This window comes from Suillus discolor (genome assembly GCF_016758755.1).
Source record: "Suillus discolor strain FC423 chromosome Unknown F5147scaffold_53, whole genome shotgun sequence".
Lineage (NCBI taxonomy): Eukaryota > Fungi > Basidiomycota > Agaricomycetes > Boletales > Suillaceae > Suillus > Suillus discolor.
The window spans coordinates 61923-85682 of NW_024541300.1; the positions used below are offsets into that span (position 1 = coordinate 61923).

Sequence of the window (23760 nt, forward strand, 5' to 3'; positions counted from 1 at the left end):
TACGTGCAGGCTAGTAAGTATCAGAACAACATAATGCAAGACTAATGAAAATTTGAGTGTAATACATCAACGGAGTCATGAATAGTTATAGTGAGTTATTGGGACGGCGAAATTGAGCTCATGAGTCGAATGTCATAGAAACCCAGCTTGACACCTCGAGTGACGGTGGTAAAGAAAAAGGCAACACTTCGTTCAGGTCTAATTGCGTGCCATGCTATAACTTGATATTTCAGCGAATGACATCGACCGTAATTCAAACCACAAACCTCGCAGCACGACGGGAAGGAGAGGCATTATGCATCGCGTGGCATTGCGAAGGAGCCAGATTCTCCCAGTTGCCAGCGCAGAATATGCGATTGACCGCTAAAAGCTTTGCATATGTCATCTTCCAGCCGGCAAGTGATCAAGAATCGGAGGTTTCTGGGAAGTTCAGCCCCTTTCTCCACGAGGACACTCAATACTTCCTTCCTTGCGGCTTCATTCCCTCCCATCTCCAGACCATCAATGATGACCAGATATGGTCCGTTCCAAACGACATCCCTGGAGGGAGCGAGGATAAATTCCTCAAACTGCGTCTTCACCACCCATGTCTTGCGCAAACTCATATTATGTCCCACGGCCCTCCAGAGATTCTGCTTGAACTGAGCATTACGGTCTGCCAGATCACGGGCGATTGTTGGGAACAGGTTTGTGTAGCTCCGGGTGTCGTTGTGCCTGTCACCTCGAAAGCAATATGAAGAACCAAGGCGTGACGCGAATTGAAATCGTTCTCCAACCACTAGCGCGATGGAGCTGCACGACTCTACAGGTCCGGACAGGACGCAGATCCTCTCTGATTCCTTGCTGTCCCCAATAACCCAGCTCTGCAGGGATGTTATGAGGTCAGCCGGGGGCGCCGCACTGTTAGCCGGTAGATGAACGGCATATGATGCAGCACATCTAGCATCTATGGCGTAATGCATGTCACGAAAATCTGCTTTTGCGCCTATGCGAAACGGCATGAAGATAGAAGCGGGGAAATGATAGGATGACTTACCAAGATCTTGAACATCTTCTAAGATTTTGAGCACAGTGAGTTGCGGGGAGACAGCCACTTGGCTTTGAAAACTACGTTGAAGGTCTTTGAATGCATTTTCGAATTCTTTGATCTGAGATTCCACGTTCAGTACTGAATTCTTGATCACTTGCGCAACTTTTATGAATGGCGTCGGACATCAGCTAGAACTCTACTACACCTGGAAGACTCACGGCTGCCTCGAGTATTCGCATAATCGCGAATGAAGAACGCGCATTCGATTGTTTGCTGCACGATGGCCTCGATAACATTTTTTCGTCGATACAGATACGGGAGGGCATTGACAGTCATAATAAGATCGTAAGTTTCTTGCATAGTATGCATCAGCCGAATCACGCCGTTTTCGCGGGCGATCTGTTGTCTGATGACCTAAAAACAATGATTTTATAAAACATAAGCAATAGAAATGGTGCACCCAAACCTCGTATCTTGTTGCCAGTATCGAATATGCAATACTTGCGTAGGGGTGAAGCTAAAAAAAATGAGTCAAGCTAGTTCTTCTGGATGCGTGTTGTGAGAAAGGTTTGCTATACCTTAGCCAGTCTTTCAGCCACCGATACAAAGATACCGATCTTTACCAGAAGAGGGTAAAGGTGTTCATCGCCGCCATTGCCTTTGCTAGCCCGAGAAATCGCATCTTCAATTATTCTCCTATTTTGTGCATGGTCTCTTGGTTGTTTGGGTTGGACATTTAGATGGGCAGTACGGTTAACGGCGGCAGAAAGCTGCGTGAAAGAATCCAAAGACCTCCGAGCCGTAAGCGACGAAGACCCTGTAAATGACATAGCACCAGCTTGTGCTGCTCTGAAAGACAAAGTGGGTATTCCATCTATGCGCACGGATCTTGCAGATGATAGAAACGGACGTTTAATCACTGTTGGCGCGTTCGTCGTTAAATCAATGTACTCGTCATCGGAAAACAACACTGACAGCTGTTTTTCTGCAGAAGTTCATCGACTTCGAAGATAGTCGTGCCAATAGGAATTGGATCGCTATCTTTTCCGTCGTAGCCAAGAACACGAAACACGAGTCGTGATGTTTGAGAAATGTGACTGGGATGCCTAAATTATTGCGCAACGGTACGACATGGGAGGACTTACAACGTGGATGTTGTATCCCACATCAAGCACTTCACCCCCTGTTGCCCTTGAGATATAACTTTATGAGATTCTCCATTATTCGTCGCGTGGATTTCGAGGAAGAATCGATCATCCCAAGACAGCTTTCCGAATTTAGGAATGGGGTCGATATCCAGGATAACGGCTTTCAATACACCGTGAGCAACAGTGGAAATCATTAGTATCAACTGAGATGTACCGGAAATGTCCAATGCATCGATCTCCTTTGTGTCCAGTTTGTTATGTTTCTCCACCACCGGATCGGCAGATTTCTCAACGTAGAAATTACCAGCGGTAGACACACCTGAAATCTGAGAGACCTTGAACTCCAGCTGGAATTTTGTGCCCATAGACTCAAGAGTCTTGCTAAAGACTGCGGATGTTGTGAGTGGGCTACACAGAGGCTCATAGATAACCTACCACCATTGGGCGCAGCGAGCCATTCTTTTACGGAACCTTCCACCACAGCTATCGGCTTGTTTCCGTGGAGCCAACGTGTAGCAAAAATTTGCAGTGAAGCATGCGAGTCGAGTTGGAATGGACTGTCGAGAATGCGTCAAACAGATGCATATGTACAGCATCAGTCAACGTACAAATCATATCCGTCTGTCCATCTGGAGCATCCTTGATTACTGGGCTTTGAAGAGCTTTCCCAGATAGTGTCATCTATAGCCACTTGAACGCGAAATGTGTTATGATGGACGGAGGGCAAATCTTGCAGGTCGACGTCTGCAGAAATGATTTGAGAAATAGCGCCCAATAGAGGATGCTTGACTGCTCACAAGAGATAGATAACTTGTTGATGGTCGAATATTGGATGGGGGCAATCCTAAAGTGAATCTCGATTTCTTGGCCTCCTGATCCATACAAGTTGACGGTCTGCCTGATGGCTAAAGATGCGTTATATACGCTGAAGGGGAAATATCAAACCTCACTTACGACCTGGGCGTTCCAAGAGCTTTCCAACGGTTTCCTCGAAGCTACCAATCCTCCGGGATTGTCGGATGTCACAGGCATCGACGCTGAATGTGACTTTGGAGGACTCGTCAACTTTGCTTGTTGGGAGTCCCGCGCACGGTTAATTCCCATAGCAATCCCACTTATTGATAACTCACAAGCGATGTGTCTTGTTCCACTTGTAAGATCGTAGTGCCCAGCCCGTTGTTTGCAACTGGTTGCAAACACCGATGCGCACACAAAAAAAGTCGTCCCACGAAGTCGTCCCAACTTTGGGCAGGTTTCCACGCAGAGAGATATCTGCACAGAAGTGAACCTTCCGAATCGACAGCTATCATATAGAGAAAAATGCAAACCAGAAATCTCTATCTCAAAAACATTTGAATGCGATCGGCTAGTGGGCACCGATCAGTTATTCGGTATTACATTTCAAAGTATAAAGATGGAACTTGCCCATTAGATTTACTACGGTTGGGATGCCTGGGGACTGCATTAAACAAACCGCATGTGATTCATCAGTCGAAAATGGCAACGTACAATGAACTTGGCCAGGCATCATAACATCTGTTCAACATGTTTAATAGTGAGATCATGACCTGCTTTCAGTTTCGGTTTCAATGACCCAGTACATCTTGCGGCGAGACATCATACCTCGAGTATAAAGCGGATGTAATACCAGGTGTCAGAGCTGAATGGCGTTGCAGGAAACTAGAAGCTAAATCAGCGCTGGTATACATACCAGTGTCTTATTTCTACTTCTCTTGGAGTAAATTTTGATAAATTGGTGCGAGTCAGCTGTGCAACACTCACAGAGGCTCCGAGATATCGATTCGGCGTTCGATGAATGTCCGGATGGTAGTATGATGTGGCGTTAGCATCTGAATTCTAGCGTTAAACAAACCGAAATGAGACCGCAAACACAACGTGCCAAGGGTCTCGAGAGCCGCCACCAAAATTCATGGGTTGTGACTTCAGAGCACGTGTTACACAGGATGCACTAACAATACGTATTTTCATATGGAAGTCCACTGCAGGACTTCTGAGTGCGTTGCGGACAATTATCGATGCATCATACGAAGTTCTGGTTGTTGTACAAAATGTTTAATCAGTATAGTGCGATTATAGCACGTGCTGGCATTGTACCTTACAATGGCGTAAGTTGATAGAGATACAACGCATGAACAGGGAGCAAATTTCGAATAACCGTAATTGAATACCCCTGCTAGGCGACACTGAGGTCCGATAGCCCGCAATCTTGAGGCGTCCTGTATTAGCAAGTTACAGTGGTTCACAATCACACAAGCACGAAACAGCATTACATAGATATTCCCAAACTCCACGCCTCATGCAGTGATTCCATCAGCATGTCTCAAAACCGGTGCTTCTTCACCTTCTTCTAGACGCTCTGCAGGGCACAACCAAAGGCGCGTACGTGATACATCTTGCCTCATGGAAGAAGCTGATCGATTGCCTGCGGAATATTATCGATTGCTTTCGCAGGCCCCACCTCGAGGATCGGAGGGAATTTGATTCCGGAAATCCACAAAGTTGTGAACACGAGTCTCTCAGCCAAAGCTTTTCATCAACGGATCAAGATCTTTGAATGGTGTGCATCAAAAGTAGATACGCCATCGAAAGACTTCAGCCTAGTATTTCGCATACAGAGGGATTGAAGTTTGAAATCAGAGGAATTGCAGCAGAGTTCATCCGGATCCTGATACGTTGTCACAGGTGAGCGCTGTTAGTCCGGCACCGCAGCGTATACGAGTCCTATTTTGATGAAGATTATGAAGTGCTTCCAGTGCTTCCTGTGGCTCATGGGTAACAGCCCGAGAGCGAATAATTAAATATGGTTCCACCGGCTACGCTGCGCAGCCTTTCAGAAATGAGTTGGTTTCAGGAAACAAGAAGAGAAGACTTATCGCCCTTGTTGAAGATGAGGCCTCAGACCATGTCACGGTAGTAGTCAAAATTGGACCGTATTTGATCGAAACCTTGATACGCGGCAAAGTTGACGGAGCGCCGAGCGGCTGTGATACTCGAGACGGTTGTTGGAAGAAGTGCCGAAGGAAGCACCGTAGCACTGTACCCACAAGGGTACGATGAACGTTGTCTCTCACCGCTTATCATATCTTGCACTACGACACCACATGGTACCATTCTTTCCGTTAGCTTCTTCGTCCTTTTTGTGCAGTACTTATACGCGTCAGTTCCCCGCTTCATACCTCAGCGTTGTTTCTCCAACTCTCGCTGAGACTTGTTCTAGCGCCGACAACGCTTCCAGTTTCCAAATGCTAGGGAAAGCCCAACATTCTAAGTTGCTGCTATATTGATGTTGTTGCATAGTAAGCGCTAAGCGCCGCTCGAGCCTTCAGCGAAGTTCTGCAGGATTTCCTTGGGATTTCCTCAACTATACGCGGCCTCGGTTCGCAATTGTTTGTTCATGTTGACAAGACGCAGTTTGAAATGGCTTCTTGTCTCCCGTGTTCGATTTCTCTTTCAACCTTTGGAGTCTAACAAAAATCAACCATGAATCTGGCAGTGCAATATATCATCATCATTACATCAAGTGCACATTGAACATGGTGCGCTTTGTATCGGATTTGCTCTATGGTTACCATATCTTTGTTCATCGTTCTGATATAACCATGATAGCCTGCTTATAACGTATACGAGGCGACGGATAAGATGAGATTTATTTGCTCCACTTTCGACCCACTCTGTCATGCTTTCCTGTTTGAATTCTCTGGTGCTGTGTCGCACAATGGGCCCCTTGCTCCATAAGAGTAGTCGAAGGACTGTTCGACTCTCAAGGCGGGACCAAATGTTCATCTCCATCATGCAGATTTTGGAAATAGAAAAGCTGAACAGCAGTATATCTAGCACGAACGTCATCGTTATACACTCCAACACTCCCCACTGACTCATACCCATCCCTCGAATATGACCGTAGTCTTAAATGATCCCAGTTTGTGGCCGATAATCGATTCAAATATCTCTTATAGCTATTGGACAGGTTTGTCGCCTCAAGATGTCTAGATCTAACATTGACCTGCAGTTTCGCAGTTGCCGCAAGCATCGTGGTAGTATATGATTGGGGTGATTTCTCCAGGGAATGATTCCAGGATAGTGGCATTGATTTCATCCACATCAGTGTTCTTTGCAGAAAGAATGGTGCGATCCAGGAAGTATGAATCATTTAAGGGAGGACGATCAGGGAGCAGAATTCTTGAGTATAGGGCATTAATGAGAGACTGGAGATCATTGTTGGGACACTGCATGCGGGCAGGGAGGGTCACAGTTCCATCTTCATTTATGCCCCTACCAGCTCCAATCTCAAGAAGCCACCTTGCAAAATCATCAGAAGCGGGATCTTGACCAAGACACATATTTCTCTTGAGATGGAATATATGAAGCCTTGACCAAATGTGAGATCTGAAAAAGGTAGCGCCCACTATCTGCTCCCTGGATCCATGAGGCACCACCGGCAGGGTCTGTCTGAAGTCTCCTCCAAAGAGCATGGTCATTCCTCCAAAATCAGCATCAACATTCAGAAGATCACGTAATGTGCGGTCAAGGCATTCCAGGATGTGGCGGTGTAACATCGGAATTTCATTACAAATGATTAGGGAGGTGGCCTTGAGAAGCTCATGAAGAATGTCTCCTTTCTTTATGTTGCAAGAGCTGTCTTCTCCAGAGCCAGGGGCAGCAGAATACATTCTTCCAATTGCAACTCCATGCTGATGTATCTTCCAAGCAACTTTTTGCCACACAAACTTTGAGAGGAAATCCTGGTAGAGGAGATCACGGTGTAGAGACTCATGCCTCTCATTGTGCAATATGGCAGTTTTCACTGGGGAGTACATGGCACGAACTTGTAGCATCACTCTGTGTGCTACCCGCAGCTATCTCTATATGAGGCGCAGCTTTCCCGCGCTTCACGATGTATATGCGCGCGCGCTTTCCCGCGCTTGAGCGCCCTATAGCGCCAGCCATCCGGAAGCATCCATCCACTGTCCACCAAGTTCCCTAGTGCGTATATTTCCATTTCTCACATTTGCTTATCGTTCCATCTTTATTTTTATCATGGACCCTTACTTACATATATCTTTACATACCTTACTCGGTAGCGCTTTGGCTCCGCATGACAGCGCTTAGGCGCCATACTTAAGCGCCAGCAGTACATACTATGACTGACGAACTTACTCTCCCACCAGAACGACAGAGGACTTACTGGTTACTACCCACTATTCACCTAGCAGAACATAGTAGAAATCTATTTGTTTACACCTCGCATCTCTCTTCTCTTGTCTTACATCATATCATCACTTAAGCAAACTCACTCTTACTCTCTCTCGTATCTGTACACACACGCACGCTTTCCCACGCTCCGCACCATACACGCGCGCATTCCCGCGCCTTGCGCGCACCTGCGCTTTCTCGCGCTTCGCATTGGCCAACCAGTAGCGCTTTCAGCACATACCTCTAGATCCTTGCTGCACTCGCTTCCCCTTTAGGGTCGAATGCACTTGTCGTCTCAAGTATAGCAGACTAGGCAACACACGACCTTACAACAATTATAGATACAGTCAGGAGCACTGTTCGTGCCTTGCTGTATCGTTGAACCTTCAACTGGAGCCCACCACGAGGGGAACAGTCAGCAAGATCTAGTTCCGTGCACCTTTGCACTTAGCGCCATTTAGCACATATAGGTCAATCTCTTTGCATTTTCACAAGCTAACCATCCTTAGTCACGCATTCTCGCGCCTCGCGCGCACCTGCGCTTTCCCGCGCTTCACATTGGCCAACCAGTAGCGCTTTCAGCGCATACCTCTAGATCCTTGCTGCACTCGCTTCCCCTTTAGGGTCGAACGCACTTGTCGTCTCAAGTATAGCAGACTAGGCAATGCGCGACCTTACAACAATTATAGATACAGTCAGGAGCATTGTTCATGCCTCGCTGTATCGTTGAACCTTCAGCGTTCCCATGGCGCAGTAGGCGTGAGGATTACTGTCCACTATATCGCGTTTGGCAGTATTTTCGGACTTGTAAAAATTTCACTCAATTTGTTCATTTACACTCTTCTTACTTAGTCTTAGTCTTAGTCTTAGCGAGTCCATGCGAGAAAACCACACGAGTTTCCAAAAAGAGGTTTAAGCGAGGTAAGTGAATCTAAGCGCATCTAAGCGTATCTATGCGAAAGCCACACGAGCGCCCGACCGTTCCCAAAACCATCATACTTTACTTCTTAGATATTGGAATACCGTATTCTGTGTATGTATCGAGGCCAACAACTTGGCACCATGCTAATAGCTCATCTCTTACAAATTACAATTAGCATCAATGTTCTGGGTATGTCTCATATGTGCCGTGTTTGATTCATCTGACCGGTGGCACACAGAATTTATGCCATCTATCTTGCTGACAGATGCAGTGAGTATTCCGTAACCGTCTCATTTATATCCAACAAATACACTCATTTGTAGGGGTGAGTGAGATTCTGATCATTGAACTTGGCTCAACATAATGACTCAATAGGTGTAAGTCGGAGTGTTTGATACTAGTATGAGGGCGTTCACTAATTAAGTGTTTTAGGCAATTCTATGAACTACGCACTGAATTGGACAAATGTAGTCATAGCTGTCCTGTTGTGCAGTGAGTTACCTAGCTGCAATACCTCTGTGATGTTCACTCGGCTGAAAAATGATGCAAGTTGTTGTGATTGCTCGGTTATATGCCATGTATCAGGGATCTGTAATGATGCTCATTTTCCTTGTTGTCATATTCCTGGCTGTAAACATCGCCTGTACAGTAATCGCGGCAATAGCAAGCAAGTATGTTATAGCGGGTAAGTTTTACTCATTGACTTGAAGAACAAAGCTCATTGGACGAACACCAGAGGAACTGATACTCTCTGGTACGTATATGTGTGGTTATGAATATGAAGGGGACGTCCAGCTTCTGATTTCAATGATGTGGATGCTCAACACTGCTTGGGAGGTTCTCGCACTGTGTCTTTCAGTCTGGATTGCTGCGATACAGTTCCGTGGCTTACGACAACTCGGTCCATCAACAGGAACGACCATCCAGAACTGTTTCAGAGTACTGATAGAATTCCATGTGCTTTATTTTGCATGAGCTTGTAATGTGAATGGGGCTATCTTTTCTTCTCAAGTTCTGCATGTGCTAGCTTTGCTGGTGTCTCTTGCCTCCAGCTAGTTAGTCACTCTCCAGAGTTCGAGGTGTGCCGACCTGTGGTTGATACCTGCGTGTAACCACTGCTCATTGTTTCTGTAGAATTCATATTCTATGGGAACTCAGACAGTTGAAGGTGTTCTTCAGATTTTATTGTTCGTACAGATGTTTGTACTGGGACCACGCCTCATCCTTAGTGTTCGAGAATATCACACCAAACTTGTGGCCAACTCCGACATAGAAACTAGCATGAATTCGATTGTCTTCAAGGAGCACGTACAAGTATTGACTAGTAGTACTGTGTAGAACATACTGCCGAGTGGTCTGCATGGAGGAGAAATTTGGTTGGGGATCTGTTGTGGTATTCAATTATTTAACATATGGTATTTTGAAGTATATCCAGAGGTCTGGGCAACCCTATTTCTTGTTGTATCACTACTGGGACTTGAAATAGCTATGCTTACACCATGACCAAGTAGCAGCTTGAACACCAGTAAATTACTTGACTTTGTGCAGCGCTGTATACCACATCAGGAAAACCACCGGTTACTTTTCTAACTTAATTTGTCACTTAATTACACGAAAAGAAGTATTAAGTCATTTGAGCGAAAAAGCATGAGCCACTTAATTAAGCCCACTCCATCTCTGAATTTTCGCTTTTTCAACACTTATTTTGCTTAAGAAAGCAGATAAAGCGGCACAAGTCTTTCATAAAACAGGGCATACTACACGATAAGCAGAAAATTAAGAAAATAAAAGGTGAGACAACAGCATAGGACATTCTGAAACTGTCTCCTCCATAACGGAAGGAGTGCCAGGCGTGTTAGATGCGCTTGGGGGCTCAGTGAGGGAGGAGCGCTGCGCACGAGCGTCATGTTGAGAGCGCTTCCGGATAATATCGGATTTCATACTAATGGGATGAGCAGAGCCGTGAAGCTTATAGTAGAGGCCGCATCTGTATGTATATAAGAGATTGGTACGAATATAGAAGGAACAACAAATGAGAACTTACGCATTGCAAACAGTCTTGCCTTCATCGTCCTTCCTCCACAAAGGAGTTGCAACCAGGACTCACCACCTCCACGACTCAGACCGGTGTCGCAGAAGAAGAAGAATGCGGTGGCACTGCAGCCGAGGACAGCGTGGACAATGCAGAAGCCAAAGATGATGCACCACCCACGTCGTCCTACTAGCATGCATGGACTTTAGATGCGGACATTTATGCTACCAAAGAGAAGAGAAACGAGACGTCCGCTCAGCAAAGTCCATACAACATATATAAATGAAATAATACTCACCAATTTACAATAGAGACCGCAAGCGTGATGAGTTACCTAGTTCTTTGCTAGTAGAGCATGTATCGGGAGTGGGGGTTTGAACGAGTCAGTCAAGCTCAACGAAAAAAAGACTTACGAGGGAGTGTATCACAGACCTGTGCCTCCTTCAATTCTTTTGCTTCATCCACATTCTTTTGTGCCTTGGTACATCTCTTGACTTGTGCATTAAGCACGATCTGACCAGGCCAGGCAGTTGCGTTTGATGGACGGGTACAATGAGGGATATCTGTTGTAGACATGACCGAGGAGATGGGGACACTGAGGCGAAGGCTTTTGCTGGAGTGAGATGGCAGGATCGTGAAGGTTGGAAGTTTGAAAATTTTGTAAGTCCCCAAACAAGTATCAACTGTGGCGCGCTATATTGAACTTAGAGTTACGAACAGTATTCGGCACAGCTCTCAAGGCTCTCATACAGTTTGAGTCTGTCTTGTTATGATTTCCTGGTTCATCCCTCCATTTCTTTGCACAACGGCACTCATTCACCATCTCAGAAGAATATGATGTGCATGGGTGCAGTCTTGTTACAATTTCCAGGTCCATCCCTCACACAACGGCACCCATTCACCATCTCGGAAGAATATGATGCGCACGGGTGCGGTCTCATTACGATGTCCAGGTTCATCTCTCTATTTACTATTCTTCCCCTCCAAAACATGCTGGCCAACACATTTTTGTGGTACTAGCAGTAGTATTATCATTTATGACTTATTATACTTAATATAACTTTTCTGGCTTTTTGGTGATCTGACTGGGTGCGCCCTGAATTTGCTTTTGCGAAAGTCTATTAAGTTGGAAAAGCAGTGTTTTGACTTGCATTTACCAAACATCAAGGGGCAAAAAGTGACATAAGTGGGAAAAACCAGCCGGTGGTTTTCCTGATGCAGCTTGGGCCCAAATGTATGGACCGAGCGTTGTTTACAATTTTCATCTGCTAAACATGAAGTCAATGTATTTGAAACAAGTAAGCTTAAGCAGTCTTCAAAAAATTAGCTTACCTTTACAAAAAAACAAAACAAAAAACAAGAAACACGAGTTTTGTACCCTGCATGCTGCATTTGCGGAATGTGTCGATTGCAAGACAATGTAGTATGTAGCTAGGCACAAAGTAGCTTTGTGTATAACATGTTTCTGTAGATTTCTGAAAGTCTAGTGTTCAAACGAACATTCACTCAGCACTGGGCCTCAGGCAGGCCTTCATCACCAAAATTCCTCAAGTCTGAAATTACCTTATGCGGACACTTTCCCGCACCACAATCTTTTACGGACTGATGACGCGATGACAATTGATGGCAGGTTCAACAACACTCCCTCAGACATACCTCAACACCCTCCTAAACACATAAGGCTGCCATCAGTCTGACATGCCCCTGGTAAGTTCAGATTTCCCCTGATATGTTATTACCGTATCAACTGACCAATGTGTCACACGACAAAATCATTACATTGTCGTCAATTTGCATCATGTTACTTGCATCGTCGATCGTGTTTTCGTCAATGCAACAGTGTTACATTTACGCGTCGTTTGGTGTCACACAGCTTACTCTGCAGCTGGGCTCTGCTTCTCATGCAACATTCTGTAAATATCACGAAGTCTTGTGTTTGGGCAAGTTTTACTACTGACACCAAAAGTTAGAATGTTTTGGGAATTCCAGGCAACTCCATTTCCCCCCTTTCTTCTTACCACCATCTTCCCAACAACTTGTCCCACCGCTGCTGCCTTCCTCCACTGATTCCACGAGTCTGAGGGTTTCGTGGATTCAGGTAGTATAAAAGGTATTTTTCAACGCATATACTCATGTTTACTAAGTAGATGAGTCTATGGGCCCTTTTGCCACAGTCGAAGGTACATCCCCTCTAGTGACATCGCCGACGGTTCAATGTATTAGTCGTCCCTATTGCTTGCCTGCTCTTGCCTGCCTCGTTGCCTCACGGTCGTCTGCTCTTGCTTGCCTGCTCTTGCCTGCCTCATTGCCTCGTGGTTTGCTCTCGCTTGCCAGCCTCATTGCTGCGTTGTATTTGCTGCCGTCGTGTTGATCCTGTCATGTTTCGCATTGTTATCATGTTTTCTGGTCGCATATCGCATTTTCTGATCGTGAGTCGAGGGATTTGTATTATTAGATTATAGCACAATTGACAGGAATACAACCGATTTTGCGAGAGTAATGCGGTGAATTTGATGATCACGTGCGTTATTGATACATGAACCAAACATCACGTCAATAACACCAAATATTGATAACATTATCTCGTCGGCAGTCGCGTCTTAACCCTTAGCCCTACCACCACCATGTTGGCCTGTCGCACTCAAACTCGTCTGATCCCTATTCTGATTATTTCTCATCGTATGGGACTTTACTTGGAAAGTGTGAGCACCCTACATATACATCACCGGAGTCATCACTAGTGCCCTTGAAAGTCAGAACATGGAACTTTGGAGGGGTAAGCCATCACATAACGAAGTTGGAAGAGCAAAATCAAGTAGTCTAAGCATCCACAATCGTGAGTTCTCAGATTACATGCCAAAATATAGCGCATATATTGACTTTATTTGATCTCACAGTCTTTTGACACCTGACCTCCCTGAGCTTGGGTGAGTGATGATTGACCGGGTAAGAAGCTCACCAGGTTACATTCCTTCGCATCTGATATCTCTGCAGTTGTCTGATCTCCAGCTGCCGTCTGGTCAATCCTGCCCAGGATCTTTCACCTCACTTCACAGCAAGGCCAAAGATCTTGTCACTCGACGTGCTAGACAACCCAAACCCTCCCAAGTGAATTCTCCCTTGGCAGGTAATCTAATGAACTATTTGATGCAGAACTCTGCGCAGCTCACAGTACCTGAAGAGGGAGCCAACGAGCTTCCGAACATGGGTGTTAACCATCCTAGACTAGCGCAATCTAGGTGCGTCTAAGTTTTCGTTTATCCATGTATGTACATTGCTGACAAGCATCTTTGCTCATTTCTGTGTGCTTGTGCATGCCTATGCCTATCTTGACGTGTCTGTGTCCGACGTCTTGTGCAATAGGTACAATTTTTCACATTTATAAGTTATAACTATAGCTGATCATTTGTGTAGGAACTTACAATGCACAATACCGGGTATCATTTACATACCAACCCAGCCGCACCTGGTGGCCGCCTCTGCTGGTCTTACATCATGTCATGTGCGTAATTGTTCTTGTGGTTAGCGCTGGAAGGCTGAGTGCGCGTCTTCAGATCCCATTGCCAAGTGGTCTTATCATCAGATCCGCTGACCATTCGCTGGCCGTCAGGAAAGTAGGATATGGATTGAATCAACTCTCCATGACCCTTCAAAGTCGTTACTGGTTTCAGAATCGATTTCGTGGCAGCTGCCTTTGTCAATGTGGAAGCCATGGCTGCGTCTCCACGAGCGGTAGTCAAGTACAGGAAAGGTAGTCGTTGGGTACATTCGAAGGTGAGGTCTCCTGGTGTCAGTGTACTTTATGACTGACGTGAGCAGCAATTCGAAGATGGGCCCTCTGGTAAAGCCAAACATCAGTTCATTTGCGCTGGAAGTCCAGATGAGATTTTTGTGTTACCGAGAGGTTAGCGAAACTGGAAGCATCCAGTCCTGGCATCGATAACAGCAACTGGCACCCTGGAGGTTGTCATTGGCGATGTGTAGACTATGAGAGCGTGTTCGAGTCATAACTCCGCAACCCATGCAGATAGCAAGCCTTATTCAGAAGGGGTAGATGCGGGTGCTGGTGTACGGTTCATCTCATTGTCGACACTGATTTTTCTCACTCAGGATGTGTCTTTCTCGTCTGTCTGTCTGTCTGTCTCATTTGCAACATTCAAGCCGCTGTCCACTCATTGCATGTTTCGCTCTTGTCGTCGTCCCACTTCTCATTCGCAGTTCGCATTCAAGCTGCTGTCTAATCATCCTCTTGTTGTCGTTGTCATACCGAGTCTCCTTCAGAAGCTTTGGTGCATGTTCCACTCTTAGATGTACTTTTACTGTCTGCTCATACCATGTAATGCAATACCGAAATGAAATGGTCTTATCAGAATTCATCACCAGATCAGAACATATAAGTAGTATTGGCATATCAATGCTTCTAAGCTCAAAATCTGCGCTAAGGTATGAGTTACTTACCCAACTTCCGCCATCTTATCTTCAATTGAGTTTCTCAACCAGATCTTATAAGTTGTTTCCCCTGCCTTCCGCACACTGATACGCCTGGTGCACCTTTTGCGACCTTGTGCATCCTGGTCAGTCATTATCAGCCCTTATCCGAGTTGGGGAATTTCGGTGATGAGTTAACGCTCGCGAACCGCTTGGAACGACCACGTGATGAATAAAAGGTTACACTGGACTGTCGAATTCCTAGTAGGAAAGAAACATTGAGTAATATTGGTATTGGCCAGGGTTTCCGCTATATTCTGCTGCACATGGTACATGTTGGCATCATACTTGAGATAGTTTACTGTCAATTGCTTTTCAGGCTGTTGGTATGAATGACGTCACCCAAGAGCACGTTTGTACAGCTAGTAAATATCAGAACAGTATAGTGCAAAACTAATGAAAATTTGAGTGTAATACATCAACGGAGTCATGAAGAGGGAAGGAAATGATATGGGATGACGAATTGAGCTCATGAGTTGAGTGTCATAGAAACCCAGCTTGACACCTCGAGTGATGGTGGTAGAGAAAATGGCAACACTGGGTCCAGGTCTAATTGCGTGTTATGCTATCACGCAATATTTTAGTGAATGACGGCGACCGTAATTCAAATCACAAACCTTACAACACGACGGGAAGAAGATGAGGCATTATACGCTCACATAATCGTGTGACATTGCGAGGGAGCTAGCTTCCCCCAGTTGCCGGCGCAGAATATGCGATTGACCGCTAAAAGCTCTGCATATGTCATCCTCCAGCCGGCAAGTGATCAGGAATCGGAGGTTTCTTGGAAGCTCGGCCCCTTTCTCCACGAGGGCACTCAATACTTCCTTCCTAGCGGCTTCATTCCCTCCCATCTCCAGACCGTCAATGATGACCAGATATGGTCCGTTCCAAACGACATCCCTGGAGGGAGCGAGGATAAATTCCTCAAACTGCGTCTTCGCCACCCGTGTCTTGCGCAAACTCGTATCATTTCCCACGGCCCTCCAGAGATTCTGCTTGAACTGAGCATTACGATCTGCCAGATCACGGGCGATTGTTGAGAACAGGTTTGTGTAGCTCCGGGTGTCGTTGTGCCTGGTACCTCGAAAGCAATATGAAGAACCAAGGCGTGACGCGAATTGAAATCGTTCTCCAATCACTAGCGCGATGGAGCTGCACGACTCTACAGGTCCGGACAGGACGCAGATCCTCTCTGATTCCTTGCTGTCCCCGATAACCCAGCTCTGCAGGGATGTTATGAGGTCAACCGGGGGCGCCGCACTGTTAGCCGGTAGATGAACGGCATATGATGCAGCACATCTAGCATCTATGGCGTAATGCATGTCGCGAAAATCTGCCTTTGCGCCTATTCGAAACGGTATGAAGATAGAAGTGGAGAAAGAATAGGATGACTCACCGAGATCTTGAACATCTTCTAAGATTTTGAGCACAGTGAGCTGTGTGGAGACGGCCATATAGTTCTGAAAACTGCGTTGAAGGTCTTTGAATGCATTTTCGAATTCTTTGATCTGAGATTCCACGTTCAGTACTGAATTCCTGATCACTTGCGCAACTTTATGAATGGCGTCCGCCATCAGCTAGAACTCTACTACACCTGGAAGACTCACAACTGCCTCGAGTATCCACATAATCGCGGATGAAGAACGCGCATTCGATTGTTTGCTGCACGATGGCTTCGAGAACGTTTTTTTGTTTATGCAGGTATGGGAGGGCATCGACGGTCATGACAAGATCGTAAGTTTCTTGCATAGTACGCATCAGCCGAATCACGCCGTTGTCGCAGGCGATCTGTTGCCTGATGACCTAATAGCAATGAATTTATACCATCACATAGGCATGAAAATGGTGCGCCCAAACCTCGTATCCTGTTGCCAGTATCGAAAATGCAATATTTGCGTAGGGGTGAAGCTAAAAAAAAAATGAGTCAAGCTAGTTCTTCTGGGTGTATGTTGGGAGAAAGCCGTGCCATACCTTAGCCAGTCTTTCAGCCACCGAGACAAAGATACCGATCTTTACCAGGAGGGGATAAAGGTGTTCATCGCCGCCATTGTCTTTGCTAGCCCGAGAAATTGCATCTTCGATGATCCTCTTATCTTGACCATAGTCTCTTGGTTGCTTGGGTTGGACGTTGAGATCCGCAGTACGGTTAACGGCAGCAGAAAGCTCCTGCGTGAAAGAACCCAAGGACCTTGTAAGTGACATAGAGCCTGTAGATGACGTGGCACCAGCTTGTGCTGCTCTGAAAGACAAAGTGGGAATTCCATCTATGTGCACGAACGCTGCAGATGATAGAAACGGACGTCTAATCACTGTTGGTGCGTTCATCGTTAATGCATTCATCATCAGAAAACAACACTGACAGCTGTTTTGCTGCAGAAGTTCATCGACTTCGAAAATAGCAATACCGATAGGAATTGGTTCGCTTTCTTTTCCGTCATAGCCGAGAACACGAAACACGAGTCGTGATGTTTGAGAGACGTTGCTGAGACCTAAATTATTATATTGCGCAACGATACGATATGGGAGGACTTACAACGTGAATGTTGTATCCCACATTAAGCACTTCACGCCCTGTTGTCCTTGAGATATGATCTTATGAGGCTCTCCGTTATTCGTCGCGTGGATTTCGAGGAAGAATCGATCATCCCAAGACAGCTTTCCGAATTTAGGAACGCGGTCGATGTCCAGGATAACGGCTTCCAGTGCACCGTTAGCAACAGTGGAAATCATAGTATCAACGGAGATGTACCGGAAATATCCAATGCATCGATGGTCTTTGTGCCCAGTTCATTGTTGTTCCCGACCATTGGATCGGCAGCTTTCTCAACGTGGTAATTACCAGTGGTAGATAAACCCGACGTCTGAGAGACCTTGAATTCTGCCTGAATTTTTGCGTCCATAGACTCAAGAGTCTTGCGAACAACTGCGGAATTTGTGAGTGGGCTACACATAGGCCTATAGATAACCTACCACCGTTGGGTGCAGCGAGCCATTCTTTCACGGAACCTTCCACTACAGCTATCGGCTTGTTTTTGTGGAGCCAACGTGTCGCAAAAATTTGCAGTGAAGCATGTGAGTCGAGTTGGAATGGGCTATCGAGAATGCGTCAAACAGATGCATATGTACAGCATCAATCAACCTACAAATCATATCCGTCTGTCCATCTGGAGCGTCTTTGATGACTGGGCTTTGAAGGGCTTTCCCAGGTAGTGCCATCTATAGCCACTTGAACACGGAATGTGTCGTGATGGACGGAGGGCAAATCTTGAAGGTCGATGTCTGCAGGAATAATTTGAGAAATAGCGCCCATTAGAGGATGCTTGACTGCTCACAAGAGATAGATAACTTGTTGACGGTCGAAGATTGGATGGGAGAAATCCTAAAGTGAATCTCGATTTCTTGGCCTTGGAATCCATACAAGTTGACAGTCCGCGTGATGGCTAAAGATGTGTTATATGCGCTGAAGGGGAAATATCAAACCTCACTTACGACCTGGACATTCCAAGAGCTTTCCGACGGTGTCCTCGAAGCTACCAATCCTCTGGGAGTGTCGGATATCACAGGCATAGACGCTGAATGAGACTTTGGAGGACTCGTCAACTTTGCTTGTTGAGAGTCCCGCGCACGGTTAATTCCCACAGTAATACCACTTATCGATAACTCACAAACGATGTGTCTTGTTCCACTTGTAAGATCGTAGTGCCCAGCCTGTTGTCTGCAACTGGTTGCAAACACTTATGCGCACGCAGAAAAAGTCGTCCAACGAACTCCTCCCGACTTTGGGCAGGTTTCCACGCAGAGAGATATCTGCACAATAGTGAACCTTCCCAATCGACAGCTATCATATAGAGAAAAATGCAAACCAGAAATCTCTATCTCAGACACATTTGAATGCGATCGGCTAGCGGGCACCAATCAGTTGTTCAATATCGCAATTTAAAGCATAAAGATAAAACTTGCCCCTCACTACGCAAAGATTCACTACAGTCGAGATGCCTGGGGAGTCGGGACTGCGTAAGTAAACCGTATGTGATTCATCAGTTGAAAATGGTAACGCACGATGCACTTGAATACGCGTCATCATAGGTGTTCATCATTTTTAACAGTGCGATCGTGACCTGTTTTCAGTTTCAGTTTCAATCAACTAGTACATCTCGCGGCGAGATGTCATACCGTGAGTACAAAGCAGATGTAACAACAGGAGTCAGAGCTGAATGGTGTTGCAGAAAACTAGATGTTAAATCAGCGCTGGTATACGTACCAGTGTCTTATCCTGACCTTTCTCTACTTCTCTTCGAATAGATCTGGCAGAAGCTCGATAAATTGGTAAGTCAGCTGGACACATGCAATGCTCGCAGAAGCAATACCTATCGGTAGCCATGTTATCCGAGATATCGATTCGGCGTTCGATGAATGTGGAGGTAGTAGTATGACGATAAGTTCACCCGGTGGTCCAAACATAGACTGGAACGAGGATGAGCACCTGGCCTGGCAACATTAGCAGGTCGTACAATATTAAGTTAGGCGCTAGATGATAGCTGCCCTTGGCCAGGGCCCAGGGTTAAAGGCGTCTGATGCGGCTTCTACGTAGCACCTAGAAGTTGTGACAAGCGCCACTTCGACCAATCAGCCGATTGTCTCGGCACCAGCCGCTCTGGCAATTTACCTTTACAGGTTCCGCGGGTTGTTCCGATTTCCTGAAGAAAGTTAGTCCTTCAGGCTTCGGCGCTTGAAGACACTCGCACCCTCCATAAAGATAGGCTCTTTCTTCATCAGCATGTTCCTCAGTAAATTGACACTTTCCGATCGCACCCTCACATCAAGGGACAGCCATGAATCTCCGCACTTCACGCGGAAACTGTTGTGGTCGTAATTCATTCTCAAGTAAGGCATAATGAAAACCCCATGAAACTCACTATGTAGGTTGCCTCATGGATCAGAAATCACAGACTGGCGTGATTCACTTCTTTGTACGCCCGAAAAATCAAGGCGTGTGTGCGAGTGTCAAAGCGGGACCTCATTAGTTTCAATGTTAATATTCGATGACTGGCTATTGCAGCTTAGCTGTGCTCACTGCAGGGGGTCAGATTTGGAGTAAAGGGAAATGTGGGGGAGACGTATGAAAACTGGCAGTCGATGGAGCTTTGAATGTTATGGAATTGGAAGATAAAGGTGCCTGAACTAGCCTGGCGTTAGGCATCTGAATCCCAGGATTAAACCAACAATGAGACTGCAGCAAGCACAGCGTGCCACGGGTCTCGAGGACCACCATCAAAATTCATGGGTTGTGATATCAGAGCGCTTATTATATAGGATGCACTGGAGTAGACGCACTGACGATTGTTATCATACAAGGGCATTTTGGCCGTGGCACTTCATATGAGGTACATTGCGGGACTTCTGACAGTCAATTATCGATGCATCATACGAAGTTCTGGTGGTTGTACAAAATATGTTATCTGGATTGCGTTTTAGTATAGTACGATTATAACACGTTGTGCTGGCATTGTACCTTGCAATGGCATGACCTGATGAAGATAGATGCAACGCACGACAGGGAGTACCCCTAGCGCTGATCAATATCCGATAGCGCAAAATCTTGAGGCGCCCTGTATTAGCCAGTGGTTCACAATCACAAACACGAAACAGCATTACATAGATATCTCAGAACTCCACGCCTCATGCAGTGATTCTACCAGCATGTCTCAAAACCAGTGCTTCTTCACCTTCTTCTAGACGCCATGTAAGGCGCAAGCAAAGGCGCCCAAGTGATATGTCTTGCCTCATGGAAGAAGCTGATTGCCTGCCGAATATTATCGATTGCTTTCGCAGGCCCCACCTCGAGGATCGGAGAGAATTTAATTCTGGAAATCCACAAAGTTGTGATCAGCCAAAGCCCTTCATCAACGGATCAAGATCTTTGAATGGTAGTATCGAAAGTAGATACGTCATCGAAAGACTTCAGCCTAGTATTTCACATACAGAAGGATTAAAGTTTGAAATCAGAGGAATTGTAGCAGAGATCATCCGGATGTCGATACGTTGTCCAGTTTGGCACGTGTGCTGTTGTCCGGCACCACAGCATGTCCTATCTTGATAAAGATTATGAAGTGGTTCCCATAATTTCCTGTGGCTCACGGGTCACAGCCTGAGAGCGTAGATCTATCAGGTTCAATATGGCTCCACCGGCTACGCCGTGCAGCCTTTCAAAAATGAATTGGTTTCAGGGAACAAGAGAAGACTTACCACCAGTCGACCGAATTTTCAGCCGTTATTGAAGATGATTGTTGAGGCCTCAAACCATGTAGTAGTCGAAATCGGACTGTATTTGATCGAAACCGCATCTTCTGTGAGGGAAAAATGATACGCAAAGTTGACAGAGCGCCGAGCGGCTGCGATATTCGAGACCAATGCACCGCCTGGACCACGATTCCAGTTTCCGAATACTAAGGAAAGCCCACCATTCTGAAGTTGCTGCCGAAATGATATTGTTGCATAGTAAGCGCTGAGCGTCGCTGGAGCCTTCTCAGTGAAGGTTCTCATCGGAGCGTTTTTTTTTAAATCCAATTTTTGTCCATGTGGGGTACAGTACCCTGTTAGGGCATTACTAACTAGGAATGGGGGACACCCGTGTCCCCCGCCGCGTCTCCGACTTCGCAAATGCCCTGGTGAAGGTGTGGCCTCCACCAGTCCGCCGTTCCCGCCGGCCGTTTTAGATGCGCAAGTCTTCCAATCCGCAGGGCCATTGCTATACAGTTCGTGAGATGAAGGTCCCTGTCGTTTGTTGTGAATGATACAAATACTCGGGTATGAATCCGGGTACGAGGGGAATAATGGAGAGTGGAGTCTAAAGAAATGAAAGAAGGATTTGAATATCTTGCTGCGAGCACGCTGATGTTCAAGTAGGGTGGGCGCTGAGTTGTCGGCAGCGACTCCTTCTGGATTCTCCATTTGGGCCACCGATACAGGGCGTTTTTACGCTTAGCCTATGTTCGTAAACATAGGTACCCCCGACGTACGAAACTATAGCAGACGTTGCAATATTATATAAACTCCCGGGGTCTGCATCTCAACCTGCTTGCCAAAGCGAAGGCAGGGACTGAATCTACCAATCATAATCGGAACCCCAGCGCGAACCGCGGCCCCTGTCGTGCAAGAAACACTTCAGGTAGCAGGCCGTCTCGTAATTACCATGCAAGACGACCGACACAGCATCGGCTTCACAATCCTCACATACCCTGGGCACTCCATTCTCCCGAGCCCACACAGCGAAGTGTGGTGCAGTGTGGCTCTCAAGAGCCTCCTGCCGAACGGGTCCCTCTGGAACCTGAGGAATAGCGAGAACCGGGACGGAACCGGAACTCTCAGCTTCAACAGCCACACTGACATCCTGCGACGGGACAGTTACCGCAGGTCCTTCTGTTGAGTCAATGTTTGCAGCAGAGGGTGGATCCTCAGCTGACTTCTTGCAAGTATGTTTCTTAAGCTGCTTTCGAGATCTGAATGTCTTCACGCAGGAGGGGCAGGCCAACGGGTCCACTGTTGGATCACGCCAAAGCGCGACCGCCACATGCCCACCCTTCTCCAAAATGCGCGTACGTTCTCTCTTAGCTGCTCTCGAGCGCTTACGAGCAAGCCTTTTCTTTTCACGATTGGCACGGTTGTGAGTCATGCTGCCTTTCTCAAGGGCAAAGAAGGCATCAGGTGCCTCCTCATTTGCTACTTCAAGAAGATATACAAATAAAACAGACTTGATCTTATCGACCAAGCGGGTGCCAAAAAGTGTACACAGGGCGGTTTTTACAACCATGGAATGGTAAACTGGCCGAAGAGTCAACCAGGTAAACTGCCCCATCTCTGACTTTGTAGCCATAACTGTGTGCCCGACCAAATCTGATCGGGAGATGAAGAGACGACACCTGAAAACATTCAAGATGTCGAAGACTGAGTAGTCTTCGGGCAGAATCATCTTCCCCTTACAAGAGGGGCAAACACAGAACTGGCTCTTCGATGCGGTGTCTTGCCTGAGGGTACCACGCGGCAAACTGTGAGCAAAAGCCTCCTCTTTAACAATCCTGCGATCAAGAGAAATTGCGGCCATCAAACGCAATTGTAAGTCAAGAGTAAAAGTGAGGAGATAAAAAGAAGAAGTAAAGAAATGTGAAAAATTGCTGCGTGAGTCGTTTAAAGCACTCGTCAGTGTTCCATCGGAGCGATAACGCGGTACGCCTCAGTTTCGCAACTGTTTGTTCGTGTTGACAATACAGCTCTCTACGCCACCGTATCTCGTTGAAAATCACCACGAGTTAAACACACCCTGCAGTCTATGGATTCTCATTCATATTTGAATACATGGTTGTGCGCCCGGGACATGTACTACACCAGTCAAATACCAGCGTCAAAATATTGTGAAGCAGGACGACTTTAATCGATCTTTGTCGATGGGAAAGCCATCTAGCATCTATTTCAGGATCCACTCGCAGTCGATACGAGGTGCTGGGCTTGACCAGAGGGACGCCCGAAACGCTCTCAACCGTGACGAGTGCCTTCCAAAGCCTTAAGCTAAGCTAGCTGCGGTGACTGTGCTCAGGTTCGGTTCTTGAGGGTCTATAAAGGAAGTAAACAGTAAACGACTCGGCGGTGCACATACATTCTCATACCTCGAATGTCTCCGTATCATATCATGGCTCGTCAGTCCGTATGGCACGTTGATTTATGCGACTGCACCTCAATCACTGTCAGGAGCCGCTCATGAATACGTCCAACCTTTTCTGTGCGGCTAATCTGTTTGTTGATCGATATACCTTCTATCTAACATGGAAGATTTTGCCGGAGAGACAGTCTGCCATGGTTTATCTAGCTGCAAATCTCAGCGAGAGGCACAAAGCAAGCTTTCTTGCCTGGGCTCGCCGAGTTTTTTTAC

The 23760-nt window shown here is 46.4% G+C and overlaps 4 protein-coding genes across 4 annotated transcripts; all 4 read right to left on the bottom strand.

Moving 5' to 3' along the window:
- Positions 1-9: 9 nt before the first annotated feature.
- On the bottom strand, positions 10-3725 carry F5147DRAFT_709916 (uncharacterized protein; the record flags this gene model as incomplete). The annotated part of the gene is made up of 16 exons (XM_041438240.1): positions 10-216; positions 294-985; positions 1037-1192; positions 1249-1444; positions 1497-1547; positions 1609-1949; positions 2006-2127; positions 2176-2338; positions 2393-2566; positions 2614-2735; positions 2787-2922; positions 2976-3083; positions 3133-3248; positions 3309-3450; positions 3507-3544; positions 3688-3725. 15 exons carry the CDS (start codon positions 3723-3725, stop codon positions 294-296), a joined length of 2595 nt encoding a protein of 864 aa, XP_041289607.1. The 3' UTR covers positions 10-216.
- Positions 3726-10038: 6313 nt separating this feature from the next.
- Positions 10039-11383, bottom strand: F5147DRAFT_839141 (uncharacterized protein). The gene is made up of 5 exons (XM_041444193.1): positions 11067-11383; positions 10779-11006; positions 10440-10532; positions 10359-10387; positions 10039-10301 (listed from the first exon to the last, which is right to left on the bottom strand). Exons 2-5 carry the CDS (start codon positions 10920-10922, stop codon positions 10091-10093), a joined length of 477 nt encoding a protein of 158 aa, XP_041289608.1. The 5' UTR covers positions 10923-11006; positions 11067-11383; the 3' UTR covers positions 10039-10090.
- A 3940-nt stretch (positions 11384-15323) lies between these two features.
- F5147DRAFT_320691 (uncharacterized protein) lies at positions 15324-18537 on the bottom strand. Its single transcript, XM_041429212.1, has 12 exons — positions 18503-18537; positions 18327-18442; positions 17981-18277; positions 17808-17929; positions 17587-17760; positions 17371-17533; positions 17198-17319; positions 16809-17146; positions 16695-16745; positions 16445-16640; positions 16234-16380; positions 15324-16182 (listed from the first exon to the last, which is right to left on the bottom strand). The coding sequence occupies exons 3-12, from the start codon at positions 18145-18147 to the stop codon at positions 15482-15484; spliced, it is 2181 nt and encodes a 726-aa protein (XP_041289609.1). The 5' UTR covers positions 18148-18277; positions 18327-18442; positions 18503-18537; the 3' UTR covers positions 15324-15481.
- Positions 18538-21942: 3405 nt separating this feature from the next.
- F5147DRAFT_812787 (uncharacterized protein) lies at positions 21943-23023 on the bottom strand (the record flags this gene model as incomplete). Its single annotated transcript, XM_041443479.1, has 1 exon — positions 21943-23023. The coding sequence occupies exon 1, from the start codon at positions 22936-22938 to the stop codon at positions 21943-21945; it is 996 nt and encodes a 331-aa protein (XP_041289610.1). The 5' UTR covers positions 22939-23023.
- Between the last annotated feature and the right edge of the window lie 737 nt (positions 23024-23760).

What these genes read in the sequence shown, in the direction of transcription:
- F5147DRAFT_839141 (XM_041444193.1), bottom strand. Translation starts at nt 10,922, where the DNA reads ATGTCTACAACAGATATCCCTCATTGTACCCGTCCATCAAACGCAACT. An exon ending in CTTCTTCTTCTGCGACACCG is followed by an intron (nt 10,388 to 10,439) that starts GTCTGAGTCGTG and finishes TTGTGGAGGAAG; the next exon opens with GACGATGAAGGCAAGACTGT. An exon ending in GGCAAGACTGTTTGCAATGC is followed by an intron (nt 10,302 to 10,358) that starts GTAAGTTCTCAT and finishes ATATACATACAG; the next exon opens with ATGCGGCCTCTACTATAAGC.
- F5147DRAFT_320691 (XM_041429212.1), bottom strand. Translation starts at nt 18,147, where the DNA reads ATGGGCGCTATTTCTCAAATTATTCCTGCAGACATCGACCTTCAAGAT. An exon ending in TGGGATACAACATTCACGTT is followed by an intron (nt 17,320 to 17,370) that starts GTAAGTCCTCCC and finishes TTTAGGTCTCAG; the next exon opens with CAACGTCTCTCAAACATCAC. An exon ending in TGGCTGAAAGACTGGCTAAG is followed by an intron (nt 16,746 to 16,808) that starts GTATGGCACGGC and finishes TTTTTTTTTTAG; the next exon opens with CTTCACCCCTACGCAAATAT.